Here is a 25473-nt window from a genome sequence, read left to right on the forward strand (position 1 = left end):
GGAGTGACACCCGCGCTAAAACTGGGGTTGAATCCTGCCTCTGCTCTTTACTAGCTGAGTGACTTTGGGCAAATCCCCTGAGCGTCACTTTCCTCCTCTCCACACAAGGGGCTGTTAACTGGTACAGTGTTGTGTGGATCCCGTGAGAGAAGACGCGTCACAATGCTTTAACCTTGTGAACCTAACATGAAAGGATCGCCACCTTTGAAACATTCTTCTAGGTATCCTGAAAAGCCCGCCCCATACATTGTGACTCAAGTCTCCAGTTCTCCCTGACATTTAATTTTCTTACATTTCTTCATTTGAATAATTTGTAGGGAAAGGAAAGGAGTGAAACAAGCAAAGGGGAAAGACAGTGATCAATCAGATATGAAATGAAAACTCACCACCACCACGTGTTGTCACCAGCCATTGTCTAATGGAACATTGGGTTTCTTAAAACTGCATTCTTAGAAGTGGGTTTTGAAAATGGACTTAAATTATCATGGAAAAGGCATACTGCAGAGATCTAAGGAGCTTAGAATAGAACACTTACTCTGGAGGAAGAGTCCAATATGGAAATCATAGAAATCCTCTTCTCACAGGAGCTCTGTTGTCTTGGGGTGGGGGTGGGGGGTAAAAGATACATAACATAAAATTTACCACGTCACCATTTTAAATGTACAGTTCAATGGCATTAGTACATCCACATTGTTGTGCAACCATCGTATTACCCATTTTCAAAACGTTTTCAACGCCTCAAGCAGAAATTCGGTGCCCACTAAGCAGTAAGTCCAGAAAAGCCCCGGTGTTACATGGAAAGACATCTCAGAGCTGGAAGGACCCTAGAGACTTTAGTCCAACAGCTCATTTGAATATGCGGAACTGAGGCTCCGAAAGGGTGAGCTTTCTAAATCAACTTGCAGGTTACAAAATTAGGCAGGACTGAAATCCGGCGGCTCCCCTCAGTCTCTCTCTCCCACACTCACCAGTTAGACCAGCCAAGTTTGCAAACTGGTGCAGCTGATATTCCTGGGAAACAGTTGCGTGACGTTTCTCCGCATTTTAATGCCATGTTGAGTAGATAATTTTGACTGGACTTGGGGGAGTAGATGCTAGTCTACAAAATCTTTCTGGCACCTTGCATTGAATTATTTGCATGATGTTTTAATGACTTTATTTTAAAAAGAGAGCTTTCTCTGTAACAATAACTACTACTATTTATTCAATATCAACTCAATGGCATGCATTATAAAGCTGTTTTACATTCATGGTCTTTTCTTATCCTTAGAGCAACCCAGCAAATTGGCATTTTTATTCCCATTTAACAGATGGAGCAACTTAGGCTCAGGGAGTCTAAGTCGTTTGTCTAAGTTCAGGGAGCTTAAAGCGATAGAGCTCGATTCATAGCCAGAACTGTTTGATTCCTAGACCCCAGGACTTTCTCGTGTGCCATGCTGCCCTCTTCTCTGGAGGAAGAGAGCACAGTCTTGGGTTTTCACATTCCATCCTTGGCTACGGTCTTTCCCATGCCCATCCTCACCTGATAAAATCCTACCCATCCTTCAAAATGCACCTCAACCCCAATGTCTGTCATAATAATAATGACACCAGCTAACATTCATTAAGTGTTTAGTATGTCCAGGCACTATTGTAAGTGCTTTACGTGCATCATCTCGTTTAATCCTCACAGCATCCCTCTGAGATGGGCACTATTATTATACACATTCCACAGATGAGGAAACGGAGCCCCGAGGAGAATGAGCAACCTGCTTTTTCAGCTCTCCCCACCAGCATGTGGCCTCTGCCTCCCTCCTCCAGGCCTCCGAGGCCCTCTGTGGCTCCTTATGGCCCTTCTCAGCCTTGAATTAGTTCTGCATTAACCGTACTCATTTGTGTCCCTGCTCTTTGAACGCAGAGATGTGATTGTGTTAGTTTTGGTGTGTGCTGACCATCTGGCTCCGTCCTCTGCCCGTGTTAGACCCGCCAGAATTATTTACTTAATCGAATGAGTCAGTCACATGTATTGCTATGCTGGGTCTAAATAGTCAAAAGTGAAATAAAGTTTTCCATTGGAAAATGAATTTGAGTCCTGCTGAAATTTTCAAATATTTTCCATTCGTGAATCCTCTCCGGAGTGTTGGCTAAAACCATGCTAATCATTATAAAAGCACTTATTCTCTGAAACGGAGTTTGTGGTAGAACTTTGGAAAGAGTATCGAGTCAAGGGCCTTTTTCCTATCGAATCATTTCAAGAGTTACCAGGTTGGGAGTCCCGTCTCGAGAAGAATACTGTGGGGCTTTTTTCTTCATTTTTTGTATTGATTTTCCAGACACCAGTGTTAAACCATCCCAGAAGTGTTGCAGAGATGAATCAGTATTATCCAAAGGCCCCAGCCTCTTTTCCTTCTGACAGAAGGATAATTCCACGTGGATCAAATAAATACAGATGTGTAGTAATTAGTTCTATTCCCAGTGAGCCTATTTCCAACGCACTAAAGATGTGAGCGATTATGGAGCCTCACCCCAACAGCTTTTATCAATTTAAACTGCTAAACAACGGGATAGGTCATAACCCAGCCTGCTATTAATAATGCATTTATTGTGTGCAACGTTATAAATTAGGTGTATGGACTAGAAAAAGAACACCTTTTAACAAGAATAATATGATTTTCCCCCAGAAGCATCGTATGTGCCTGGCCACTCTCCTAATGTACAGTCCCAAGGCAATGAAAAGAATAAAAAATCTCATCCAGGGAAAAGACGCCTACATCGTCGGTGGGTTCCTCCACAGAGATGATTTAGCTGTGGCGGATATGTTAAACATACCCATCCTGGGCCCGGAACCTGAGCTGGCTCATCTTTATAGTACCAAGTCCGGAAGTAAACGGATCTTTGAAAGCGCCAATGTGCCAGTCCCTCCTGGAATATATGACATCTTTAGTCACCAACAGGTATGTGGGGTGGACAGGTGAGGCTCTGTTCAAATACTTCGCACCCTCTGCTCTTGTGGGAACTTTAGGTCTTCTGGAGCCAGCCCTCCCGGATGAAGAGCATGTGAAACGCTTGAGTTGATTTGATGGGCTCTCCTTTAGGCCTTCATGTTTCAAAGTGTCTTCCTAATAGCCTTGCAGAAATTGCTGGAATTCCCAAAATATGTACTCATTTGGATTAAGATATTGCAGGCCCTGTTAATGTACTAACCTGCTATCAATATGTATGGCCTTAACATGCATTAGCTGATCCTCATATTAGCCAGCCAGTCAGGTAGCAGGACCCCGTGAAATGAGAGTGCGCTTTGGCTAAAAGGAGCAGGTTTGGAAAGCTCCAGAGAGTGAGCCCTTCTGCCTAGTCAGGTTGCAGAGGGCCTGTAGCAGAGGCTGCAGACATCCTTGGCTCTGTAAAAACAATCCTTTGGCTCCTCAGGAAGGGGCCATAAAGGGAGTATGGGGAAAATCCCAGAAAGGTGAAGGGAAATGGCTCCAGACATAAAACTATCTGCTTCTAGGTTTTTGCCTCGGACCAGGTCTATGGCTATGCGTCCTTCCAGCAGATAGTTAGGCCTCTTACTATTTGGAGAACTATAATATCAGCCACCAGAAATGATTTTTGAGTTCACTCTGGCAGGTGTTCTCCCATTTAATTGCTATCTTCTTTCAAAATAAAGAAAATAAAAAGACAAATGGTTGTGAACAGTTCCTAACTTCTGTGTCAGTACATCTCTTGACCATTACTCTGAGGCAATCACAACCGATCCCCCCCCTGCCCTGGGAAACTGAAGCACCGTGCACGACGAGGCAGTCTGTGAGAGACAATATTTAGGGATCCTCCTTCTCTCTCAGTTGCCTGATCATGATGCTCGTATCTCACAGCTGCTGAGCCCCAAAATCAAGCCTTTCAGCAAATCATACTTTTCAGAGACTAGTTTGAAGATATTTTTAGCTTATTAAATTGCCCTAAAATGTTCATTCTTGCTAGAGTGTTCTAGGGCAATACATGGCTCACGAAGGAAGTTGCTCTTAAAGGTAGCAGAGCCTGGAAAAGGCACAGGCATTTTTAACAGCAGCAGAAGAGAGAGGCGCCCCTGATCTGGTGTGTCCCTTTCATTGTCATTAGCCTCCACTGGAATCTAAAGATAACAATGTGGATTTCCTGACCCTGCCTCCCAGTACTCGACTGATGGACTTAATGCACGTGAAATGCATTTTCAAACAATCCAATTTCATATGTGTACATTACACTAAATAACCTTCAAAACTTTAAAATGTATGTGCCATATTTATATTGAGTCTCGCTTTCATCTTCACCGGTGAGGACTCAGGCAATCTTTGCTATGAAATATTTTAGAACTTTCTATGTTGATTGTGGTTAAAGGTACAAACACATTAAATAGAGCAAACATCCCTCTAATGCTGGATACAGAAGTAGGAATAAAAACCTCCTCCTCGCAGACAAATTGGATTTGAGGGGTGCCATTTTGCCTCTGGCATGTGCAATCTCTGTCACAATAAGCCAAGTTATAACTGAGTTCTACTCTAGTTGTATGAAAACATACGTCTGAGGTCAGCAAGAACTGAAGGACTCCGCTGAGATTCTTCCAGATAGTGACCACCCTCCTAATCTATCTGAGCGTATCAGTGTTTTGAATTTGCCAATGGTGGGGAATCAATAACGCTTTTTACCAATGTGCATCATAAACATAAAGCCAGTGAAAGAAAGCTGTGATTATTTTAATTTGGATTAATAAATATTCCTATCAGTTGGATTTTAGTAGTAGACGTTTTTCTATTTCTGTTCTGCACCAGTATAAAATGAGTGGCAATGAAAATATTTATTACATCTTTTGAACAGAGAGACTCAAATAGAAAATGATAAATGTTTGGAAGTAGCACAAAGTCATTTGGTTTATGATTAAGTAACTTATTTATTTATTTTTTACATCTAGCATGAGTACAGTGAGCATTTCCTGTTTTGATCCATAAAGTAACCATGCAAGTTCTCTTTCTGGAGTGTGCTGCATATGAAATATTGACAGCTTTGGTTAAATAATCAAAAATGGCGATGCTATTTTAAAGTACTATTCAATTTTCACTTAAAGATAGCACATAATTCTTTCCACTGGTGCAGTCTTTACAATACTATTGATCCTTTTCATTACTGTAGGGGATCCATCAACAGATGCCCATTTATAGGATTCTCAGAAGCAACAAATAATAGGATTTGGAAGAAACAGATAAGAATTCTGATTAGTAGTTGAAACCTCCAAATAGACAATATATCCAAATACACAATGAAAAAGGCTATGCCAGATCACCTTTCCTTCACTAGCAAAAGAGTTTTATTGGATATTAACAGGCCAAAGACCATGTCTACTTCTGCAAAGTATGAATACAGCAAAATATGGTTGAATATAGAATCTACCTTCTAACACAACGTTAGAAAAAGAGGGGACGTAACTTTGGAAGGCACATTGAAAAACTTTCCTAGGCTATGCTCATAGCCGTGTGGTGTGTAGACCAGAGTACTTTTCATTTAAACACCCAAATTATCCACAGACACTACTTGATAATTAGGGAGCTAAGACAATTCCATTTTCACCCTAATTGAATACCCCATGGTTGCATGGGGCTTCCAGGGATCCAAAGTATGCGCCTCATGGTATAACTTCCACACTGCTGTGGACTGTAACATCCCCAGGAAGATTCGCTGGAAAGACGGGACTCAAGAGAACATATTGTGCCTTTAATCCAAATAATCCTAATCAGCTAGCTCCAGACTTCAGCAGAACTATAATCCTGAGTCCTTTCACATTCTTTAGTTAAAAAAATAAAAAATAAAAATCCATTTGGTGAGCAAAAACTCATCAAAAGAGAAGAGAATAAGAGTGTTGCAGAGGCCTAAGTACAGAAAACCATAACCAAGAACAGCATGGGGTAGTCTCAGGAGAGAGAAGGTTTTGTGTTGCTTTGTTTCTTTGTGGGAAGTATAAACTGGAAAGTCTAAAGAGAAGACCAAATAAAAAATCATTTTGCGATCTAATGAATTATTTGTCCCCAAGGCTCTCCTAGCACAGTATTATTTATAATTAAGCAATCTTGCTATAGACTGTTATCTGATTCAAACGTATCCCAAATGGCTTATTGACTGTAAGGAAAGTTGCTTCTCTTGCTCTCTTCTGACTCCCTTCTCCACCTCCACCTTCTCCCCCACCTCTCTGCAGGCTGACAGGAAGCACAGTGAAGAGGGCATGAGCCTAGGTGCTGGAGTCAGAGCCACCTGGGTAGAGCCTGCCCTGCCACTCAGTGCTGTGTGATGTGGGCAGGTTATTTAAATTAGCTGAGTCTCAGTTACTTACATACAAAATGGAGCTAACAGTGGCCTCTACCTCACAGGTTTTTGTGAGTATTAAATGAGAAAACTCGTGTAAAGATCTTAGCCAAAGACTTGGCTCCTACTGACAGTTCAGTAATGTTAGATATTATTATTAATATCGTTGTGATATTAGAGCTTGAACTTCTATCCCTTACATTTCCATGTGCTTGAGCCCAGTTCTTGAGAAAATACTGTTTCAAATAAAATGTAGGATAGTTGTGTATTCTAGAAAAGTTGCTTTCATGACTGTGTTATCTCCTTTATCTGTCTTGTTCACATAACACTCTTGGCCAGTTGACCAGCCGAACAAATGTATTTCATGTACATTAATGAGGAAAAAATGAGATATTTTATAGGTTATAACATTTAAAAGCTCAGCAAAGCTCCAAGCAGTTAAAGTTTTCAAGACTGTAACTCTTTATAGTCTTGAAACTATAAAAAATATCATTTGAAGAATCAATAAGTAAACACATAATTCTCCAAAAAAGAAAGAAAACAATACCAAGATTCAATTACAGATATTCGAGGATGCTTTCTTTTGCCTTCAAAAGCCAGCAAAATGATAATTTGAGGATTTCTCATAAAGAGGACTATACTTTGAAACATGTCATTGGTCCCATTGGTTAGTGATTTCTTCATATCACACACATAGCACTTAAAACTTCTAATCTGCCTTAATAACTGCAAGATAATTGAATGAACAGACCATTTGAAATAAAGATGCATGAAAAGTACAACTAAGTGACTATAATAATAAGGAATCCAGGAAACTAGCTGTAGTAAGTATTGCTGTGTCTTGGGCCCCACAGATGATAGAACAGCTGAGTCAGCTGATTACCGATCACCTGGAAATCCAGCGCTGGCTCTTTAAAATGGACTATGAGCTCAGAGGAAACGGGACTGCATTCTGTGACATTCCTTCCCACCTAAAGTGCTACAAGTGGATCCTAAAGGAGAGGGGCAAATATGGCCGTGAAGACTGGAGCAAGAAATGGGCGCAAGTGAGTGTTCAATGGTGACGTAAGCCCACGGTGTCTGACAGTTAGGAGATGGAACAGCAGGCTCAGCCGGGAGATGAGAGCATGTCCTTCTAGACTCAGCTGTGCGACCTGCCAGCCGTGAGACCTTAGGCTAGTCATTTTGACCTCCTTCGGCTTTAGTCTTTACATGCAAAGCGAATGGGGTTGATCAGGTTATTTTAAATGTCCCTTCTTTGGGCCCTAAAAGTCTTCATTCACGTCTTCAAATGGATTATGATAATTAGAAAGGGTTTTTTGGTTTTTTTTTTTTTTACCATATTCAAATAACATTACAAATCTCATTCCTTCTAAGTGATCTTGATCATATGCTTCTAACAACTGTTGTTATCAAGCTCGCTGTATTTTATTATGAGAGAGAAATTCTATTAGTGAGCGGCTGTCACCTGGAAGCTAGTGTAGGATAGCGTTCTGTCAGGAGTCACACGTTTTTGAAGACAATTCAAGGAAATTTATGTAACTGCTGGTCCCTGTGAGATCTTGAGAAAATTATACATCCTCGCCAGAAAATCTCCAGGCAAAAGCTGAATAATACGTAAGAAGTCTTAGCATGTGAGTGGACGTATACAGATTTTTCCATGTATGTTGGTGGAAGAATGAATTGTACAACTTCTTAGTCTGTTCCAAACTTGCTTAATAATTAAAGTAATTTTATACGGTTAAATATAGAAATTAAACCCACCATTCTAAAAGCTGCCTCACTTTGCACCCAGGGGCCTAGACTTGCCCGGCTTCTCTTAATCTCCAGTCTCTGTTTGGGCTGTCCCACTGGTGAAATCATAACTTAGGAAAATAGCAGAAATCAGGAAAATTCAGACGCAAATTCCCTTAGTTGATTCCTTCCCTCCCAACCACATAGTGGTTGGCAGCGGAGTGATTTGCATCCGCTTTGAGCATCCCACCACAGAGGTGCATGAATCAAGACACAAGTGATAGAAAGGGAGGGGCACACGGGAGAACCACATTATTCTTGTGAAAGTGAAATGATGAATAAATCTAGAGAACAGTCAGAAGAGAGAGTTCCCTTTGACAAATGTTGCTGTTCTCCCCATGATCTATTCTGGGCTTTTCTTCCCCCTCCATCAGTGAAGGGACTAAATGCAGTACCTGTCAGGCCAGCTTTTTACATATTATTTAAAGGATACAAAGTGAATTACTCTTCTAGAAAAAAATAAAACAAGGAAAATGTATTTAATTTTGAGGCCCATAGAGGTTTCTCCTGTGTTCTCTTTGAACTGGATTTTATTTTATATTGTATAGAATTTTCTTTTTAAAGCAAAACTGTTGAGATTAAACCATGAAAATTATGACATTTTATTTAAGAAATTGAAATGTTAGTGTGCAAAGTATTTGCTGGTCCCAATATTTCAAACTAGTAATTTTTAAAGAATTCTCCTATCCCTAGACTATGACAAATTGGAAACGTCTGACTTTAAGTTTAAAAAATATGTAAAATATTGACCTTTGGCTGAATTGCACCTAGAAGGCTGACCATACATTATTTAATTTCAATTATTTTAAACTGTACCATTTTAAATTGTCACCAAATACATTTGGCATTGTTGTTAATGTTATTAAATGTGCAACTTTTGAATAATTAATAATCTATTTAAATCATTTTTTAAAATTTAACAGGGGAAATACAATTACTCAGAAATCTCTTTATACTCTGAGAGCTGTGCTTAGTCATGGCGTGGTTAGAAGCCAAAATAAAAATAAAAAATAAAGCGGTTCTGAAGAGCTTTTGTTTTGTTTGTAGAAGACTATTGACATTCTTTGCCTTCAAAGTGAAATCGTATTCAGAGTGGAAGTGAACCGCGGTCTCCATGGCGTGGAGCTGTGGAGAGTTCGGGGGTGGAATGATCCTTTGTTCCAGAAGACCATCATAATGTGCACATTTAGACATCAAAGCATTACTTTATGAGCACAGGCGTGTTTTAACGTCCTATTACAGTTTGTAGACCTGTTTCTTTCAATAATGAAGATGTTGTGTCATCAAGCCTAGCCTGGCACATACAAAACATATGCTGGCAGGTTATTAAAAATTTCAGCTTCTTGATGAAAGACTATCCTGCAGGCTAAGAGTCCAGAGAAAGACTCCATTCTGGGAGAATTATTAGAAATGAGAATATGACTGTAAGCACTAAATTATGTTAATACTTACAAATAGCATCATTTGCATAGCAGTTTATGACACGATACCATGATTTTTCTCATTGGTATGTTGTAGGCAACAGATTAAAAACAGTGCTGTTTATGGGAGTTTGAACTCTTTTGAGTCTCTTGCGTCTTATGCAGATAGTGGTTTTAGATGTGGGCATGACTCAGTGTAGACTCAAGGATCTAATATATAGGTTATCTTTTTTTCTACCTATCTAATTTAGAACCAGAGTCATTTGACTGGTTGCAGTTGAGATTGGAAACAAAGTCGTGGAGTCAACAAATACTGAAAAGCTATAGTTACATTTTAAAAATCAGTATGGAATGTAGGTGATTTTAGGAAAAGCAGAATGTTACATGATGGCCACAATGAAAACAGAGCACAACTCATTTCTTTCATGGTATGTTGGTACCAACCTTATTCTCCTGATCCTACCAGCTAACAAAACCTGCTTCCCCACCCCCTCAGGTTCCAGTAAACCCACTCACTTACGTACTCAGTGCTTGTTAGCGTTTAATGAATCCACACACTTGTACACACTCCAAACTCCCCACTCTCAGTCGGGGGTACTTCTTTTCATTTAGAGGAATGAAGGCTAACGCAAAGGAAGGCACAAGTGTAGCGGAGATACCTTCCTGGACACTCACCTAAGACCGTGCAGGGAGACTCAGGCAGACATTTGCTGTGGTACCAGTCCTTCTTGTGGCTTTTTTCCCCTTTCTTCTTTTAAAGGGTAAGTCTTCCCTCCCTCATTCCTGGGAGATGGGTTTAGAGGCAGTGATGCTACTGGTGACGCCACTTTGCAAAAGATCTTTGCAGAACAGTTTCTCCATGTACAGAGCTAAGCCAGCTTACTTTTGGGTTTCTCTGTGCAGTCCTTCTTTGGGCCTCTGTTACCTGGATGGAGAGTGTTAGATGTGGAGGTCTTGGCATCCCAATTTTACCACTTAGGAGAAAAAGGATATTGAATTAGCTCTTGAATGGCACTATATAATATTGCAATTTTAGCCCTTTGCAAGAGCAGTTTCCCCATTACTTGTACTTCCGTGTACTTTGTTGAACATTTGATATTAATCTGGGAATCTCCAAGGGAGGAAAATATATACATCTATGTAACTAATTCAAGGCACCCAAGCCTAGAAAAAGTAGAAGAAGCCACAGTCATTATTTTGCTTCCTTGTAGAACTAAATCAGAGAAAAAATACACTATTATGAGAGAGAACCATCAACCCATCAGTGCTTTAGAACTCTCTACATCTCCACTGTGAAGACCTCCACCCATTAGGATGGCCTTATAACTGGGTCCTAGGAGCCACTGTAGGATGGCCAAGCTTGGTGTCTTGTGTAGAAGTTAGTAGGCCGTTACTAGGTGATCCCAAATAACCATTACCCTGTAACCACATAATTTTTTGGAAAAGTTAAAAGATAATGTAACAAGGTTAAAGAAATATTTAACCAAATAAGTACATAATCATTTCCCTCAAACATAGTTGTTTTCATTTTTGGGTATTAATTTCCAAAGGTGCTGCATTTATTTCTTACAGCTACAATGATAGTGTACATGCTGTTTAAACATCAGATCTTAAACATTCTCCATGATCACATGTAGTCGTCACGATTCATGGCTGTATAATATTCCCTTATATTGATTTACTCTAATAGATTAAACCTTTCACCTAAGTTGGAAATTTAGATTATTTCCAGCTTTCCCTTTTTTTGGTGGTGGTGGGGAGGGAGGGAAGAAGGAGGAGGAAGGAAAGATTAGTTTGTTTTTATTTTTGGTTTTGGTATACACCTCTTTTTGCTTCTGTTGAATCATTCCCTAGGAGAAAGACCCAGGAGTAGATTGCCTGATGGCCCTTGTTAGGTATTGCCACATTACCTTCCAAGAAGACCGTACTGATTTCCAAAGCTACTAGCAGAGAATAAGCACACTAGTTTTGCCACCACCTCACCAGCATCGGATATTATAAACTATTTTCACTTTTATTTTAGATGTCAAAATGTATAATTGTTATTACTTGATTACAAGCAAGAGACATCCTTTTCTCATGTCCTTATTTATAATTTTATTTTATGTCAGAAACACATTTTGGTATTAAGAGAAAAATCTAGGTTTTCCAGATTAAGAAAAAAATCTAGAGTATTATTTTTCCCTAGTCATTAAACTACATACAAATGATTATTCATTTGTTTATTTTTTTATCTTAAAATCTTGACTTCTTAGATTATGTATTGAGTAGTTGCCACAATACTGGCCTACACATGAGATTAAGCCTTTTGTAGATCGATAAATACGCTGTTAAGGTCTTGACATTTTCCCTGTATTTCATAATAACAATAATAAATAGCATTGTAGAAAACCTGCTGGGTGCCAGGAATTGTGCTAAGCACTTTACATGAATCATCTCATTCCATCCCAAAAAACCCTGGCATTCTTACTCATTCACTTCCACACAGCTTTGATAAGGAAGGTATTGTTACTCTGTTTACAGATGGAGAGACTGATGGTTGGGAAGTTCAGTGACTGGCCCAAGCTCACATGGCTAAGAAACGATCGTGCCTAGCTTGGAACCCACATCCACTGCTCCTGGCCCAGCGCTCTTGCCACACTGAACTGAATCCACTTAGAAAAGACCCCATGTTTGAAAATCCCGGAGCAGTGTTCTCCCTCAGGTCCCGCTGTTGTGACGCCCTGCCCCTGTGGCAGGTTTTCTGCTTTCTACAGAGACTTGTAGGAAACACAAAGATCCCTGGAACGCAGCAGCCATTGGTCTCAGATTTCTTCCCTTCCTGGCCGCCAGGGGAGCTGCTGTCAGGAAAGGCAGTGAGCTGGGGGAGGTGGAGGGCCGGCCGGCACACCCCTCAGAGCTGCCGGAGGAGCCCTGTCCAGGAGTCCCCATGATTCAGCTTTTGCAACCCAACCGCCCTCACGTGCCTATTTACTTGCATGGGTGTTGAGAGTGAGTTTTAGATAGCACCCTTTGGCTGTTGATGGAGGTGACAGATTTCAGTGCCTTTCTCAACTATCATGCTCATTTTAGTGAGCCTCAAATTCTCAGAGCTTTGAGTGGTCCGTCTTCATAATCAGACGCAGCATTAAAAATACGGTGAGCATTTAAAACCCTGTTTTTTTGGATAAGCAACCAAACGTTTTGTTTGTTTTGGTTCTTTCAATCCCCTGTTCCAGGTTGACATGGTAAATTCCCTTTGAAGCGGAATGAGTGTGGGAATAGGTTAGTCTGAATAACTGAACAGTCAAGGATAACTAAGAGGTAGTCTGGCTTGGGGGGGTCCATAGCCTGGGACACTGAGGTCAGACTCCCACACTCACTAGGGGGAACCATAGGCAAATCTCTGCAGCTCTCCAAGCCTTCATCGGTAAATAGGGATAACATTAGTACCTGCCACCTGGAGGTGGTGAGAATTAAATGAGATAACCTTTATGAATTGGCTAGCATGTACTTAGCACATAAGCCTTTGAGAAATGCTATTTGTTATTATTCTTGTCAATATTACCATAAAATTGCATTACAATTAAATACTGGTAACGTTGAACAACTACATACAATTTAATCTTTTTTTGGTGATTTAGAAGGTCTTTTAGGGTCTTGTAGGCTTCCAGAATATTGTTCTGTACGTCAGTTGTCATTACATAGGATTGTGGCTGTTGAAAATACAGAACATCGACCCGACTGTGCCTACCCAATGATTTACCCAGATAATGCCTTTCAAAGAATAAACCTTGAGAGTGTCTTGGTTTCTTATCATTTGAAAAGAGAAAATAATTCCAATTATTTGAACTTCCTACATGTTGAATAAAGAGGCATTGACCTGATAAAGTAGAATTTATTCTGACCACAAGATTGAGACCCAGTTGCTTCATTTTCTGGTTCCAGTTGGTGTCTTTTCTAATTAGTGTAGCAGCACGGCACCAGGAGCATCCGAAAGGCTTAATTATTTACATATCTTTCCTTATCTCTGAAAATGACTTAGAATGTTTTCTTCCAGTTCAATGGTTATTTTCATGAAGCTGCCAGGCTTGGGTTTGAGGTACTTCTCTGTGCCTGAGGAAGATGACAGGAGAAGGAAAATTGCCTCCCCAAGTTAAATGAAAGCCTGGTCCCCCTTCTGAGGACCTATAATAATCAGCTATACAAGCTGTTGGTTTGTGTGTCCTATTGATTTAATATGGTTCTAATCAGTACATAAAGCTATGGGCCTGCAGTGTGAATTTTTCATATGCTTACAAAGTACCCTTTGATTTTCTGTCACACGTTAATTACAGCGTTTTGCCATTAAATAGGAAGCTTTGTGTAAACTAATTACTAGGTAATCATTGTCTACTGCAAGCGTGCTGTTTGTACCTTTTATTTTATTCTAAAAATGCGCAGATCTCACAGTCTGGAAACACTCTACCTTCCAGCCATTAGCTCTCACTAATTCATAGCATTATTGTGGTGAGAGTGTAGGAGTTGTAATTGTTGTGGTATCAGAGCTGTTAATTACCGGAGTAAACAGTTGAAATGGTGCCAAGGTCTATTGTACAAGGCAGAGAAAAGGAGGTTTAAATGTTACTCCCACCATCTGGGGACTGGGGGAGAGGCAAATGCTCGGGAACAGCAGTGAGGCGCTATCGCCGCCTCAGCTCCGGGGTTGGCGGCCATATGGATCCGGAATATTTTGAATCAATTGAATTTAACTGCCAGTTTTTCGCAATAACAGCGTGGAAGGAAGGAATAAAGCAAAAGATGAGAGGAACGAGAATTGGTTAGTGTTTTCACATCCAGGAAGTCCCCGCTGGAGTTCTTTTGGAAATATCTGCTTTGCTGAAAACCACAGAGCAGGCATGGGCATTTGGAATGGATTCAGAATGAGTTTTACTCTCCTCCGCCCGCGACTGCGCCATTTGCTTCTGGTCGTCTGTCCTCGCGCCCCCTCGGGGAGAGAGGGATGCCCTTGAGAAGGCGCGGACTTTCGTGTAATTGTGCGAGATCAAACAAACAGCCTCACTTTTGGAATTCACTGATTTACGACCCTGGTATTTTAATGAGCATGGTCTACACAAAAATAATAATAATAAACATAGAATGCTATTATATCCACCTCAACTGTACACAAATGTATGTGAAAATATCAAAGACGGTACGGCTCTTCACTCTGATTAAGAAAAGTAGATGCTTGCCCATTTCGTTTGCATAAAATTAAAGTATAAATTCTCATGATAGTCTCTTATTTCATTCCACAAACTCTCCCTCATTACTCGAATTAAAAATCAAGTTCAAAGAGCATGTATGTTTTCTTTTGTTTTTAATTTTCAGTTAAAGGGTTTTTATTAGCATATGCAATTTTCTCAACCAGTGATATTTCTCTAACGGGAAAGAAAGAAACCTATTACCAATAATAATAATTATGGCTACTTCTACTTATGGTTGATTTTAGAACTGCGTGGTTTCTGCTTGAAAATATTGCATAATCTTTAAAGCAGCCATATGCATTTACTTGATGTTGCTCTATATTTAATGTAATTTCCTTTAGAACCATGTTCCAATGTTAAAAATATTTTTTTAAAAATCAGCCACTTGCTGCTGTAACTACTTTTTAGTATCATTCCCCAAATGTGAACATATTCTTCTTTTTTTTAAACCACGCTGGATTATTTATTTTTAATTGTTCCTTTAGCAGATGTTGAAGTAATTCAGTGTAGGGTAAACAGCTCCTTTAAGAAGAGACATCACAGACCACCACATACACCAGGAACGAAGGACAGTGCTTGCCAGGCTTTTATGGTGGCAATTTTGGCCTCTGGGGGAAAATTTTTCCTGCTTTTGTGTATGTTCAATTAAGAATTTCGAGAAACACTTAATCTTTATCTATTGAAACTCCCAGCATGCAGTGCGACAGGGTGAGCCTAGAAAGAAAACCATGGCCCCCTGTGGTGAGAGGGAAAAAGAAACAGCCGTTTAAGTGCTGGAAAGTTGAAAAGGAATGAACCTTTCTAGCGTTTCTGGTCGGGGGGAAGCAGTTGTGCTGAGCTTTGGAATGGAGGCACGACATATGTGCCTCAGTTGGACAAAACGCTTCTCAAGTCAAATTGACTGCGAGGCCTGCATGTTGGTGCAAGGTGGAGGCCTCGATAATGAGGGACAGACTCCTCGAGAAGCAGCGAGCGGATAATGCTACATAAGTATGGAATTATATACCGCATTTTCACCGTTCTGTTTAATGAGAGCCGCCACCGCAGCGAATCACTTACCACCCAGCCGAAATGGGCCATTAGCTATCAAGGGAAAATTGTCTTTGCCGCTTTCAGCAGATGGAGCAAATATTTTACAAAGCAATTTTACATACCAAAAACATTTGTGTGCCTTGGTAATGTTGGCTGTTTTACATTATGTTACCTTCTACAGCGGCATAATTTTCCATCTCATCGAAGGCAAAGTTGGCATTTTTGATTTTTAAATTCTCAATTAACAATTAAACATGGAGTATTAAAGCAGTCCTTAAACTTTAAGTAGGTGTAGGAAGTGGTTTATGACTTGCTGAAGACATTTTCATTTTTCCTTCTTCCTCTCAGCATATTTTTGCACTCTAAAGAGGGACTCTTTCTAATGATCTTAATGGAAAGGAATGAGTGAAAACGTGACTACTGATTGCAGAATGACAGCAACCAATGTACAGAGCAATCAGAGCATTTGCTCGCTTAAAACGTCCATCTTGGATTGTGGGTACACAGTCTGGCCCACCCAATTGTACCGGTTTAAAATGTTTAAGCTTCAAGTAACAGAAAATCCAACTCAAAATGGCTTTAAAAATAAGGAGAATTTGCTATCTCAGCTAACTGAAAATCCAAAGATTAGCTCTGGCTTCAGATACACCTTAATCCAGTGGCTCAATGTCACCAAGGGCCCAGTTACTTTCCATCTCTCCTCCGTGCTGCTCTCAATCAACTCGTTAGCTAAGAACGGGGTAAGGGCAGTTCCTGAAAGGAACTTTGGGACATTGTTACCCTGAACAAGGGGACAAAGATGCTAGGCAGCCAACAAGAGATGTCCACACTACCATTTTTTCATAAATTTGACAGCACAGACTTACCAGCACTTGTGGATGATGTAAGCTGACCCAGATTGACCATTTAGGCCCACTGATGGCAGTTACAGATGCAGATCCCCTCGCCCTATGGCATACTGGTAGCAACTGGATTTGAATCCCAGGTTGCTGCTTCATGGCTGTGTGACATGAAATGGGAATGATAACAACTACCTCAGAGAATGGCTTTGAGATAATAAATAGAAAAAACCCCTGGCACAGGCCTGCCACTTGATAAGCTTTCAATAAGTGAGAGTGGTTATTTTGCCTAAAAATGACTACGGTGGTAAAATGTATCCTGTGCACAGCAGAGCAACCCTGCTCCATTCACCCTCTAATATGGGATCCCTCCTTTCTCTCCACCTCTGTGCCACCAGCCAATTCAAATCCTGAGCACCTTTCAGGGTACCCCACCCTTTGCCCTCTGAAGGAGGCAGCAGGGGTGGTGGAGAGGATGCTCCCAGGAGTCAGAGGCAGCAGAGGGCTCCTGCGGTCCCACGGTCCCATTCCCTCCTCTGTTCCATGGGGCATTTGTCTTACATGGTCCCTATGGCCCCTTCAACACTGACAGTCTTGCTTAGTGTTTTAGGTCATCGTCCTGCCTTTTGACCTTATGACACCCTCCATTCCTCCATTTAGGGATGTCAGAAGGCTCTAGAAAGCACAACGATCAGGGGAGGTCCCTTGGTTTCTCTTTTGAAAACCTGAGGTTTACAACAATGTCTGAGGTGAGAGATTGGAGGTGATTCGCCAAGAAGTTATTTTACTTAATTCATCACTGCAGATCCAGCAAAGAAGCTTTTAGATAAATGAGTTTTGGTGGGATTGACATTTAAAGCGTTCCAATTTGTATTCCTTCTTCTTCCTCGCCCATCCTCCTCAACACACACACACACACACACACACACACACACACACACACATAGAATTTACTCGGGAAAGTTAACTCTCTGGAGTTTGAAGTCGCTTCAGTCATTGAGGGTAGTATTAAATTGGACATGCCAGTGGCTTCCCCTGAGATAGCCTGAATTTCTTTCAGTCAAATATCTCTTCCTTCAAATTTACACTCTCTTGATAGGAAAAGAGCTGAGAGGCAAGGCCCACGCTTGATGGACAAGAATCTCTAGGATGCAATGATCAGGCCGATGGAGGCCCTGTGCCTTCTGCAGACATCTTGGAACTCTCCAAGGTCATGACTACTGTCAATGCACCCTGAGGGGCAAATGTGAATACTGGACAAAGGGTGACAAGGCTGTGCGGTGGTGCAGATGGGCTGAAGTTTCTCCCGGATGGGAATTGCTCCAGAGCCAGCAGCTCCACGGAGAGCGGCTAATACACGTTGCCAGAGCCAGGGCAATCATGATGGAATGAAAACTCTGGAATTCTGATTTTTCTCAAAAAGTAAAGTGAATTTTTCTAACATTTGTTTATCATCCACAAGGTATATACTTTCCTTTCCACAGCCCCAGAGTCGTTAGCTCTAAATGATCGGCTAGTGTGGATTGTTGCAGTGAGGGCCAAATGAGCTAAGAAACGAGAGTCTGCTGGGACAGGAGCAAGTATTATACAAACGCTGTTCTGATGATTCACATGAATTAGGGGTTTTCCTGGCATGGGTGTGTGTGTGTGTGTGTGTGTGTGTGTGTGTGCGCGCGCGCGCACGCGTATGTGTGTGTTCAAATTTATTCTGAACACAATAAGCCTGGATAGCTACAGATCTTCCCTCATCAGCATCTGCCCTTCACGTTGTGGTAATTGTGTTTGAACTATGCAAAATGGTAATCACCAGAGAACAGAAACTCCCCCCAAAACTGAGAGCTCGTGTCTGACGTCGGTAGGCCCTTGGTGGCCGTTGAGCCCTTGTTGCTCGTAAGGAAGAGGGTGATGTGGGTTTGTCACACCACTGCTGTGACGGAGCCACCCACCAGTTCACAGCCCTCACTGTGCTGTCGAGGGCTGCTTAGGGGGCGGGGATAAGATGAAGCTCGTACCCAGAATGTCTGTTTGCTGCCCTTTCTTGAATGTATGAGCTGCAAGTCCTGCTGTATTTTTTTGTGTGTGTGGTTGGGGAGACAATTCTCTCTTCATTGGTACCAGGGCCATTCTTAGTATAATCCTTGCGTTTCCTATCAGATGCTTTCAAAGTAAAGAAAGAAATTGAACAGTTAATACTCCCTCCATTATTCCTCTCCATCTCTTTTTCTCAGAGTTAATCATGGCCCCAAGCTACCTCTGTGTGTCCCAGCATCCTCAATTGAACGTCACCCCACCAGTGCCTTCAGCTGTGTACTTCTCATGATGGGACGTGATTCATCCTCCAGATCCGTGGAGCAGACTTTCCTCTAGGAAACGCACCCCCTTGCTGTGGTTTGTGCACAGCGTAAAGGCTGTGGATGAAGGCGCAATGGCTGGCTGTGTGAGCAGAGGCAGTGGCGGCAGCCTGGCACAGGGTCCAGATGCCTCACACAAGCTGCGGCCTTACAAGTTAATTGTTGGCCCTCACGTAGCATGTTGCCTCTGAGGTGACACTTCATAAATGGCACCTCATTTATCTTCCCAGTGCCCCTCAGAGGCAGGGAATCCCAGAAAATCCACTCGAGAAGAATTGGTGCTTCTTAAGTGGTCATCCCCCCAGGTGAGTTCCTGGGCAGCGAGGAGGGAGCCTGTTGAGAAGTTCCACATTTTCTCTGATTCTGTAACTCTAGCTGCTCAGGGCTGGGTTCCTGTGTTTACCGCCACCATGATTCATTCCCCAAAAATGTAGTGTTCCCTGTGCAGAGCGCTGGGGAGACTGACCTCAAAGCCACTGACCACGCCATTAAGGAGCCCCCAGGGAGCTGGAGAGCATGAAGAAAGGACACTCAACTGGGGTAGCAGAGAAGGCTTCCTGGAGGAGGTGTGACCAGAACTAACTCAGAAAGGGTGGGGAGGAGTCAGCCGGGGCAGGAAGAGCAGGAAGGAAGGCAGAGGAAAGAAACTGAGCCAGGGCACTTTGGGGCAAGGCTGGGAGCTGGAGAAGAGAGAAGGAATCAGAGGCCAGTCACAGAGGGCCTTCTGCGTGCGTCGTGCTGAGGAGTTTCAACTCGATCCTCAAGGTGATGCGGATCTAGTTTCAGGATGGAGGTGGCAAGGCTTCCACCTCTTCTTTCACTGCCTCTTCTCCGTCTTTACCCCCCAAAACACACAAACACTTTTTTCCCCTAGTTCAGTTCCTTTAAAGGCCACACATTCTGTAATTTTTTCCCAGTTGTTTTTATTGTGGTCAAATACACATAACATAAAATTTATCATCTTAATCATTTCAAATGTACAGTTCAGTGGTATTAAATATGTCCATAATGTTCTGCAACCGTCATCACCATCCATCTGCATAACTCTTTTTATCTTGTAAAACTGAAATTCTGTACCCGCCAGCTCCCCGTCCCCTCCCCCAGCCCCTGACAACCACCATTCTGCTGTCTGAATATGATTTCGGATACTCTAAGCTATCTGTAATTTTTTGATATATGGATGAGTGAAGGAATGAATGAATGATTTCTCTTTGATGTCTTCACGTGAATGGCCACATAGCAGATGACTGGGCAGGTGGTGCAACACCATTCAGCAGCAGGCAGGAGAGGCCCTTCAATCAGGGCAGAGCAAGAGGAAGTCTCTGCTATCCTGGGAGAGGGCCTGGCCTGCGAGGCTTCCTCCCTGGACACTCGGCTTTCCCAGTGGGGCGGGAATCGGCAGCCGTGCTTCCTCGTCCCACTCTGGGGCACTTCATGAATCACAGACAATCGGTCTTCTTAGATAGAGGAGAATGGTTTTAACTGAAACAAGTATAAAACAAAAAGAAAGATGGGTTTGCAGGACAGTACGCAAAGATGGAACAAACAAGGGCCCAGGTTGTTGGAAAGGTGCATTTTGTGTGCTTGTTTATGATTTAGATGCGGGGCTTCGGGAAGAAGAGGGAATGTAAGGTAGAGAGCAGGGGAAATGTGTACATTGGGCAGGATCCGAAGGGGGAAAGGCCTGAGGCAGAGGCTGGCTGCCCGAGGCTGCTCCCTGCCCTTCCTAAGGGACCTCTCCTGGCGGGGTGTGGGGAGCCATCCTGAACTGCTCGCAGGCCAGGGCACTGCCTCTTCCTCATGGCATTTTTGTTTTATATGTCAAGCACTTACTAAGCTGACTAATGAGACTCTCCCACCAGTATTTTCTGGATATTTCGGAAATTATTCAGATTATTTGGACCTGCCCAGAGAATGCTCTCAGATGTGAACAGATGCTCCAAGGAGCTGGATGGGGTGGGGGAGGGGAGAAGAAGACAATCACGTTTTAATGTCATGGAAATTGGAAATAAATGAGGATACAGAATAGTTCTAAGATTCCTTCCAGCCCCACCTGCCAAAGCTGATCCTTTCCGATTCCTCTGAATTATGGAGTGTTCACTCATAGATTCAGAAGTTCCCCGGCAGCCCAAAGCAAGCCTGAGTTTTTCTTGTCGGTGTCCCATATTTTGACTATGAACACTGCCCATCCAGTGGTTTTGTATCTAGTGCCCTGCCCTACTTCTGGCAGAAATAAAAAAATTAAATGAGTTTTAGTCTAAGACTATCCAAAAAAAAAAAAAATTGTCCTGGCAAACCAAGGCTATTTATATCAAAAAGCCAGGCTTCTTATTCATCAGAGGATTTCCTACTGTTTTCATTTTGACAGGAGGCTTTGTAGTTTGGGGTTGTTTTATGATGATGTGGGGCCAGCCCCACATCTAGTCAGATGAGGCTGTGACCTTGTGGGGAATGTCAGGTGACTGAGGCTGGGCCCCCCAACCACCTCACTCTCCCAACCTGCCCCCACCTAAAATCCCACCTTTACAGTGTCAGTCCATGGTTTAAGAATTTGATCCCACAGTTGTAGGATGTGGAGGCCCCCCAGCAAGGAGGAAAGAGCACAGCTTAAAGAGATGGAGGAGCCAAAGAAGGACCCTGCCAATTCCATGATTTCTCCCAGGGTCAGCCCTATTAGGGTCATAGAATAAAAACCATTCAGTCTGAAGGGTCCCAGGGACAAGGTAGTTAACCCCACATTCTACATAAAGGGAAACTGAGGCTCAGAGTGGGAAGGCACATTGCCCACGGACATCCAGCTTGTCAGGCTGCAGTGGGTCTGAACCTGGGGTATCCTGATGCCCAGACAGAAGCCTGCCTTTTAGAGACAACAATTAGCATGAATATTTAGGGGCCCAATCACTTTGAAATATGAAAACCGAAATGGCTGGAAAAATAGAGAAAAATTTCAAAATGGTTTTCTGACTCTGGGTAAACAGTAACCACATTTTTTTTGCCTGTTGGAGGCCTGGTTTTTAATCACTCCACAAGCAGTTTTCATTTCTGTAGTAAAATTGCTTGTGGTTCTATTTAATTTGTTTCTGCAGGAGCCAGCTTTGGTGAAGATCTCCGAGGAGCTGGCGGGCATTTTAGCACAGCACGCACAGCCAGTCAATGAGAAACGGTTCCCGACGTGGGGGAAATTCTTCCAAACATTTCTCAGTCAAGGTAAATAAGACTGGAAAGGTTCTACTGAGGACTAGTCGACACAACCTTGAATTCTAGTTTTGGGTCAACCTGGGGCCAATTTAAATGCCTAGCATCCCTTGTGTTGATTTAGAAAAGTGCTCCTACAGGCAGACTTTGTTTTCTTTTTTAAACTTTGCCTAAATATTTATCTTGCATTCAGCCTCTTAAGTAAATAGGAACCGAGCATGCCAAGCATGACACGCATAGCTCAGGATGCCGGTCCATTTTTTTTGCAGCACGGACTTCTCCTGAGGTGCGGGCTTTGGAATCAGATGACCTGGGTCTGAGTCTCATCTGTGACCTTGAGCAAGTTCTTAACCCCTCTGAGGCCCAGTTTGCTCACTTACTTCCCAGGTTGTTGGGAGGATTCAATGAAATACAGATGTGAACCTTTCTAGCATGAAGCTGACAGATCTGTTGGTTGTGGGATTACATGGGCCCGGGCAGGGTGGGAAGGGAGGGTGTAGCAAGGACTCCGTTAATGAATAATTTAAGCAAGAGGTTGGCTGGCCAGCCGTCTAACAGGAAGGCTAGAAAGGGATTCTTCACTCAAGGAGGGAGAAGTGGCAGAGTTATGCTGCGTGATCACCAATGTCCTCTCAGATCTAAATTTCTATGATTCTACAAATTTCCACACACACTCCCTGACAGAAAAGTAAAACTAAGAGTCCATCCCATGTATAAATGGAAGAAAATAAGGTGCCCGCAACAAAAAAGGGTCAAGAAGAGGGATTTTCTTAAGTTAGGAGGAGAAGACCATGAAGATCCCCAGGTCCATCCAGGACAGGATGTTAGGAAGTTTCCAGATCTTCTAAGGGCAGCCTGCAAACCTTTCTCTAATTTATTTATTTTCACGTGAGCTTTGTGGAGTGGAAAGAGTCTTCCCAGCCACTGTCTCCCCTCAGCTGCACAGCCACAAGCATAGGCTTTGCCTCAACTTCCTTTCCTCTCTATCCTTTCTTCCTGTCTTTCAGGAACGTTGTAAACACAGGGCTTATGAACAGGAGGCAGAATCAGCTTTGTCGAGCCTGTTTTATACACGAAGAAACAGGCTCAAGGCTGGGAAGTGACCAAGACAAACTCATACAACAAATTCGTGGTGATGGGAACACAGATCTTATCATTTTAGCCCATCTCAAAACTCTGGTTCCACTAAGTCATGTGTTTTCAAATGTTTGCCCAGCTCCAGGCCCAGTGCATACAGCAGGCTCTGCATAAATGTTCACTCACTGCCAGGCCACCCCACCCCAGGTTTCCTAACTCTAAGGCCACCATCTCCTGCCATCTTCCACTATTGCCACAAAATATGCTACAGATTTGACTTCTACATTGTCATAGGATTATATCAAGGGTAATACAATTTTTTAGAAATGTATTTTTTTTCTTTTAAAGATTTTATTTTTTTCCTTTTTCTCCCCAAAGCCCCTTGGTACATAGTTGTATGTTCTTCGTTGTGGGTCCTTCTAGTTGTGGCATGTGGGACGCTGCCTCAGCGTGGTTTGATGAGCAGTGCCATGTCTGCGCCCAGGACTCGAACCAACGAAACACTGGGCCGCCTGCAGCGGAGCGCACGAACTTAACCACTCGGCCACGGGGCCAGCCCCAATATAATTTTTTAAAAGAGGAATTAATTTCTTTGAAAGGAAAAAAATTAACAGTGAAAAGATGGTGGTCATGATGCTGAGAAGACAATACAAATAAGCTACTTTGAAGAAAAAATAATCTTGTAGGCATAGAGGACAATGTGTTACCACTAAAGCACTATCTTTAAAAATATGCATGATGGCTAAAGCCACAAAGTTATCTGAATCAGACAGACTCAGTGGGTTTTTTTGCTTGTTTTTGTGCATTTTGTTGCATTTACCTTGCTAAATCCCCAACAACTGGTATTTAGCTACAGCACACATTAGCAGGCCTCATTTGAAGAAAAACACATCTCAAATCAACCAAATAGTTTTCCTTCTGAAATTCAGCTTCCTTTAAGGCCAGCTTCAACCAAATGTATAGACATTTAAGGAAAACACCTTTTGTTTAAAGCAACCAATGGCTGCATTTGAGAATTGCTAAAATCTCAGGATTTAAACATATAAGCTGTTCAAAGCCTGTGGGCAGAGGTCACCTCCCAGCAAATTTGTGAAATACAGGCCAAGTTTATATATATATATATATTTTTTTTTAATTAGATGAAATGGTATCAGTAATCATTACAATTTCTTTTTTTTTTAAGATTGGCATCTGCGCTAACATCTGTTGCCAATCTTTTTTTTTTCTTCTTCTTCTCCCCAAAGCCCCCCGGGACATAGTTGTATATTCTAGTTGGGAGTGCCTCTGGTTGTGCTACATGGGATGCTGCCTCAGCATGGCCTGATGAGCGGTGCCACGTCCATGCCCAGGATCCAAACCGGCGAAACCCTGGGCCACTGAAGCAGAGTGCACGAACTTAACCACTGGGCCTGAGGCCAGCCCCAAAATTTATCTTAATACACCAGGCTCCAGAGGCCATCCTGTTTAAGGAACACTTAGTTGTTTTTACTTTTAAATTACATTATCTAATTCTTTACAAATAATATTTTTAAAAATTTTTTCTATAAAATAAGATTTATGTGAGGCCTAAAAGCCGAAAATCAGAGCTGTGTAATTTTTGTGGACACCACTGAGCTAGCCCACAAAATTAGCCCAGGCTAATATTGTTTCTGTGATGGAGCATCAGATTTGCCTCTGTGATTTTTGTTATTCAGAACAAAAGATAAACTATGACAAATTATAAAGCTCTCCTTATCACCAAGAAGGAATCACACCTATTCCTCAAGAACCACAGCATCTCGCAGCTCTACATTTTTTAAAATGTTTTATAATTGGCTTTATATAGGAGCCCTGTGCCAGACATAATGGTCAGCGTTCTCTTTTGCCTGATAAAAGCCCTAACTTGTCAAAACTTCAAAAAGCAGTGAAGTTGAGGGGCTGGCCCCGTGGCCGAGTGGTTAAGTTCGCGCGCTCCGCTGCAGGCGGCCCAGTGTTTCGACGGTTCGAATCCTGGGCGCGGACATGGCACTGCTCGTCAAACCACGCTGAGGCAGCGTCCCACATGCCACAACTAGAGGAACCCACAACGAAGAATACACAACTATGTACTGGGGGGCTTTGGGGAGAAAAAGGAAAAAATAAAATCTTTAAAAAAAAAAAAAAAGATGCTTACCCCCTATCTTTAAAAAAAAAAAAAAAAACAACAACAAAAAAAAAGCAGTGAAGTTGAACAGAAAGTGTCGCCAAGGTACAA

At 42.2% G+C, this 25473-nt stretch overlaps 1 protein-coding gene across 1 annotated transcript in view; it reads left to right on the forward strand.

The window, feature by feature from the left end:
• IQCH (IQ motif containing H) overlaps window positions 1–25473 on the forward strand; it is a 176506-nt gene that overhangs the window by 107191 nt on the left and 43842 nt on the right. Inside the window, exons 13-15 of the mRNA XM_046653366.1 lie at window positions 2661–2933; window positions 7161–7352; window positions 22055–22175. Coding sequence (XP_046509322.1) covers window positions 2661–2933; window positions 7161–7352; window positions 22055–22175 — 586 coding nt within the window. The remainder of the gene's footprint in view (window positions 1–2660; window positions 2934–7160; window positions 7353–22054; window positions 22176–25473) is intronic.

This window comes from Equus quagga, chromosome 2, assembly GCF_021613505.1.
Source record: "Equus quagga isolate Etosha38 chromosome 2, UCLA_HA_Equagga_1.0, whole genome shotgun sequence".
Classification (NCBI taxonomy): domain Eukaryota; kingdom Metazoa; phylum Chordata; class Mammalia; order Perissodactyla; family Equidae; genus Equus; species Equus quagga.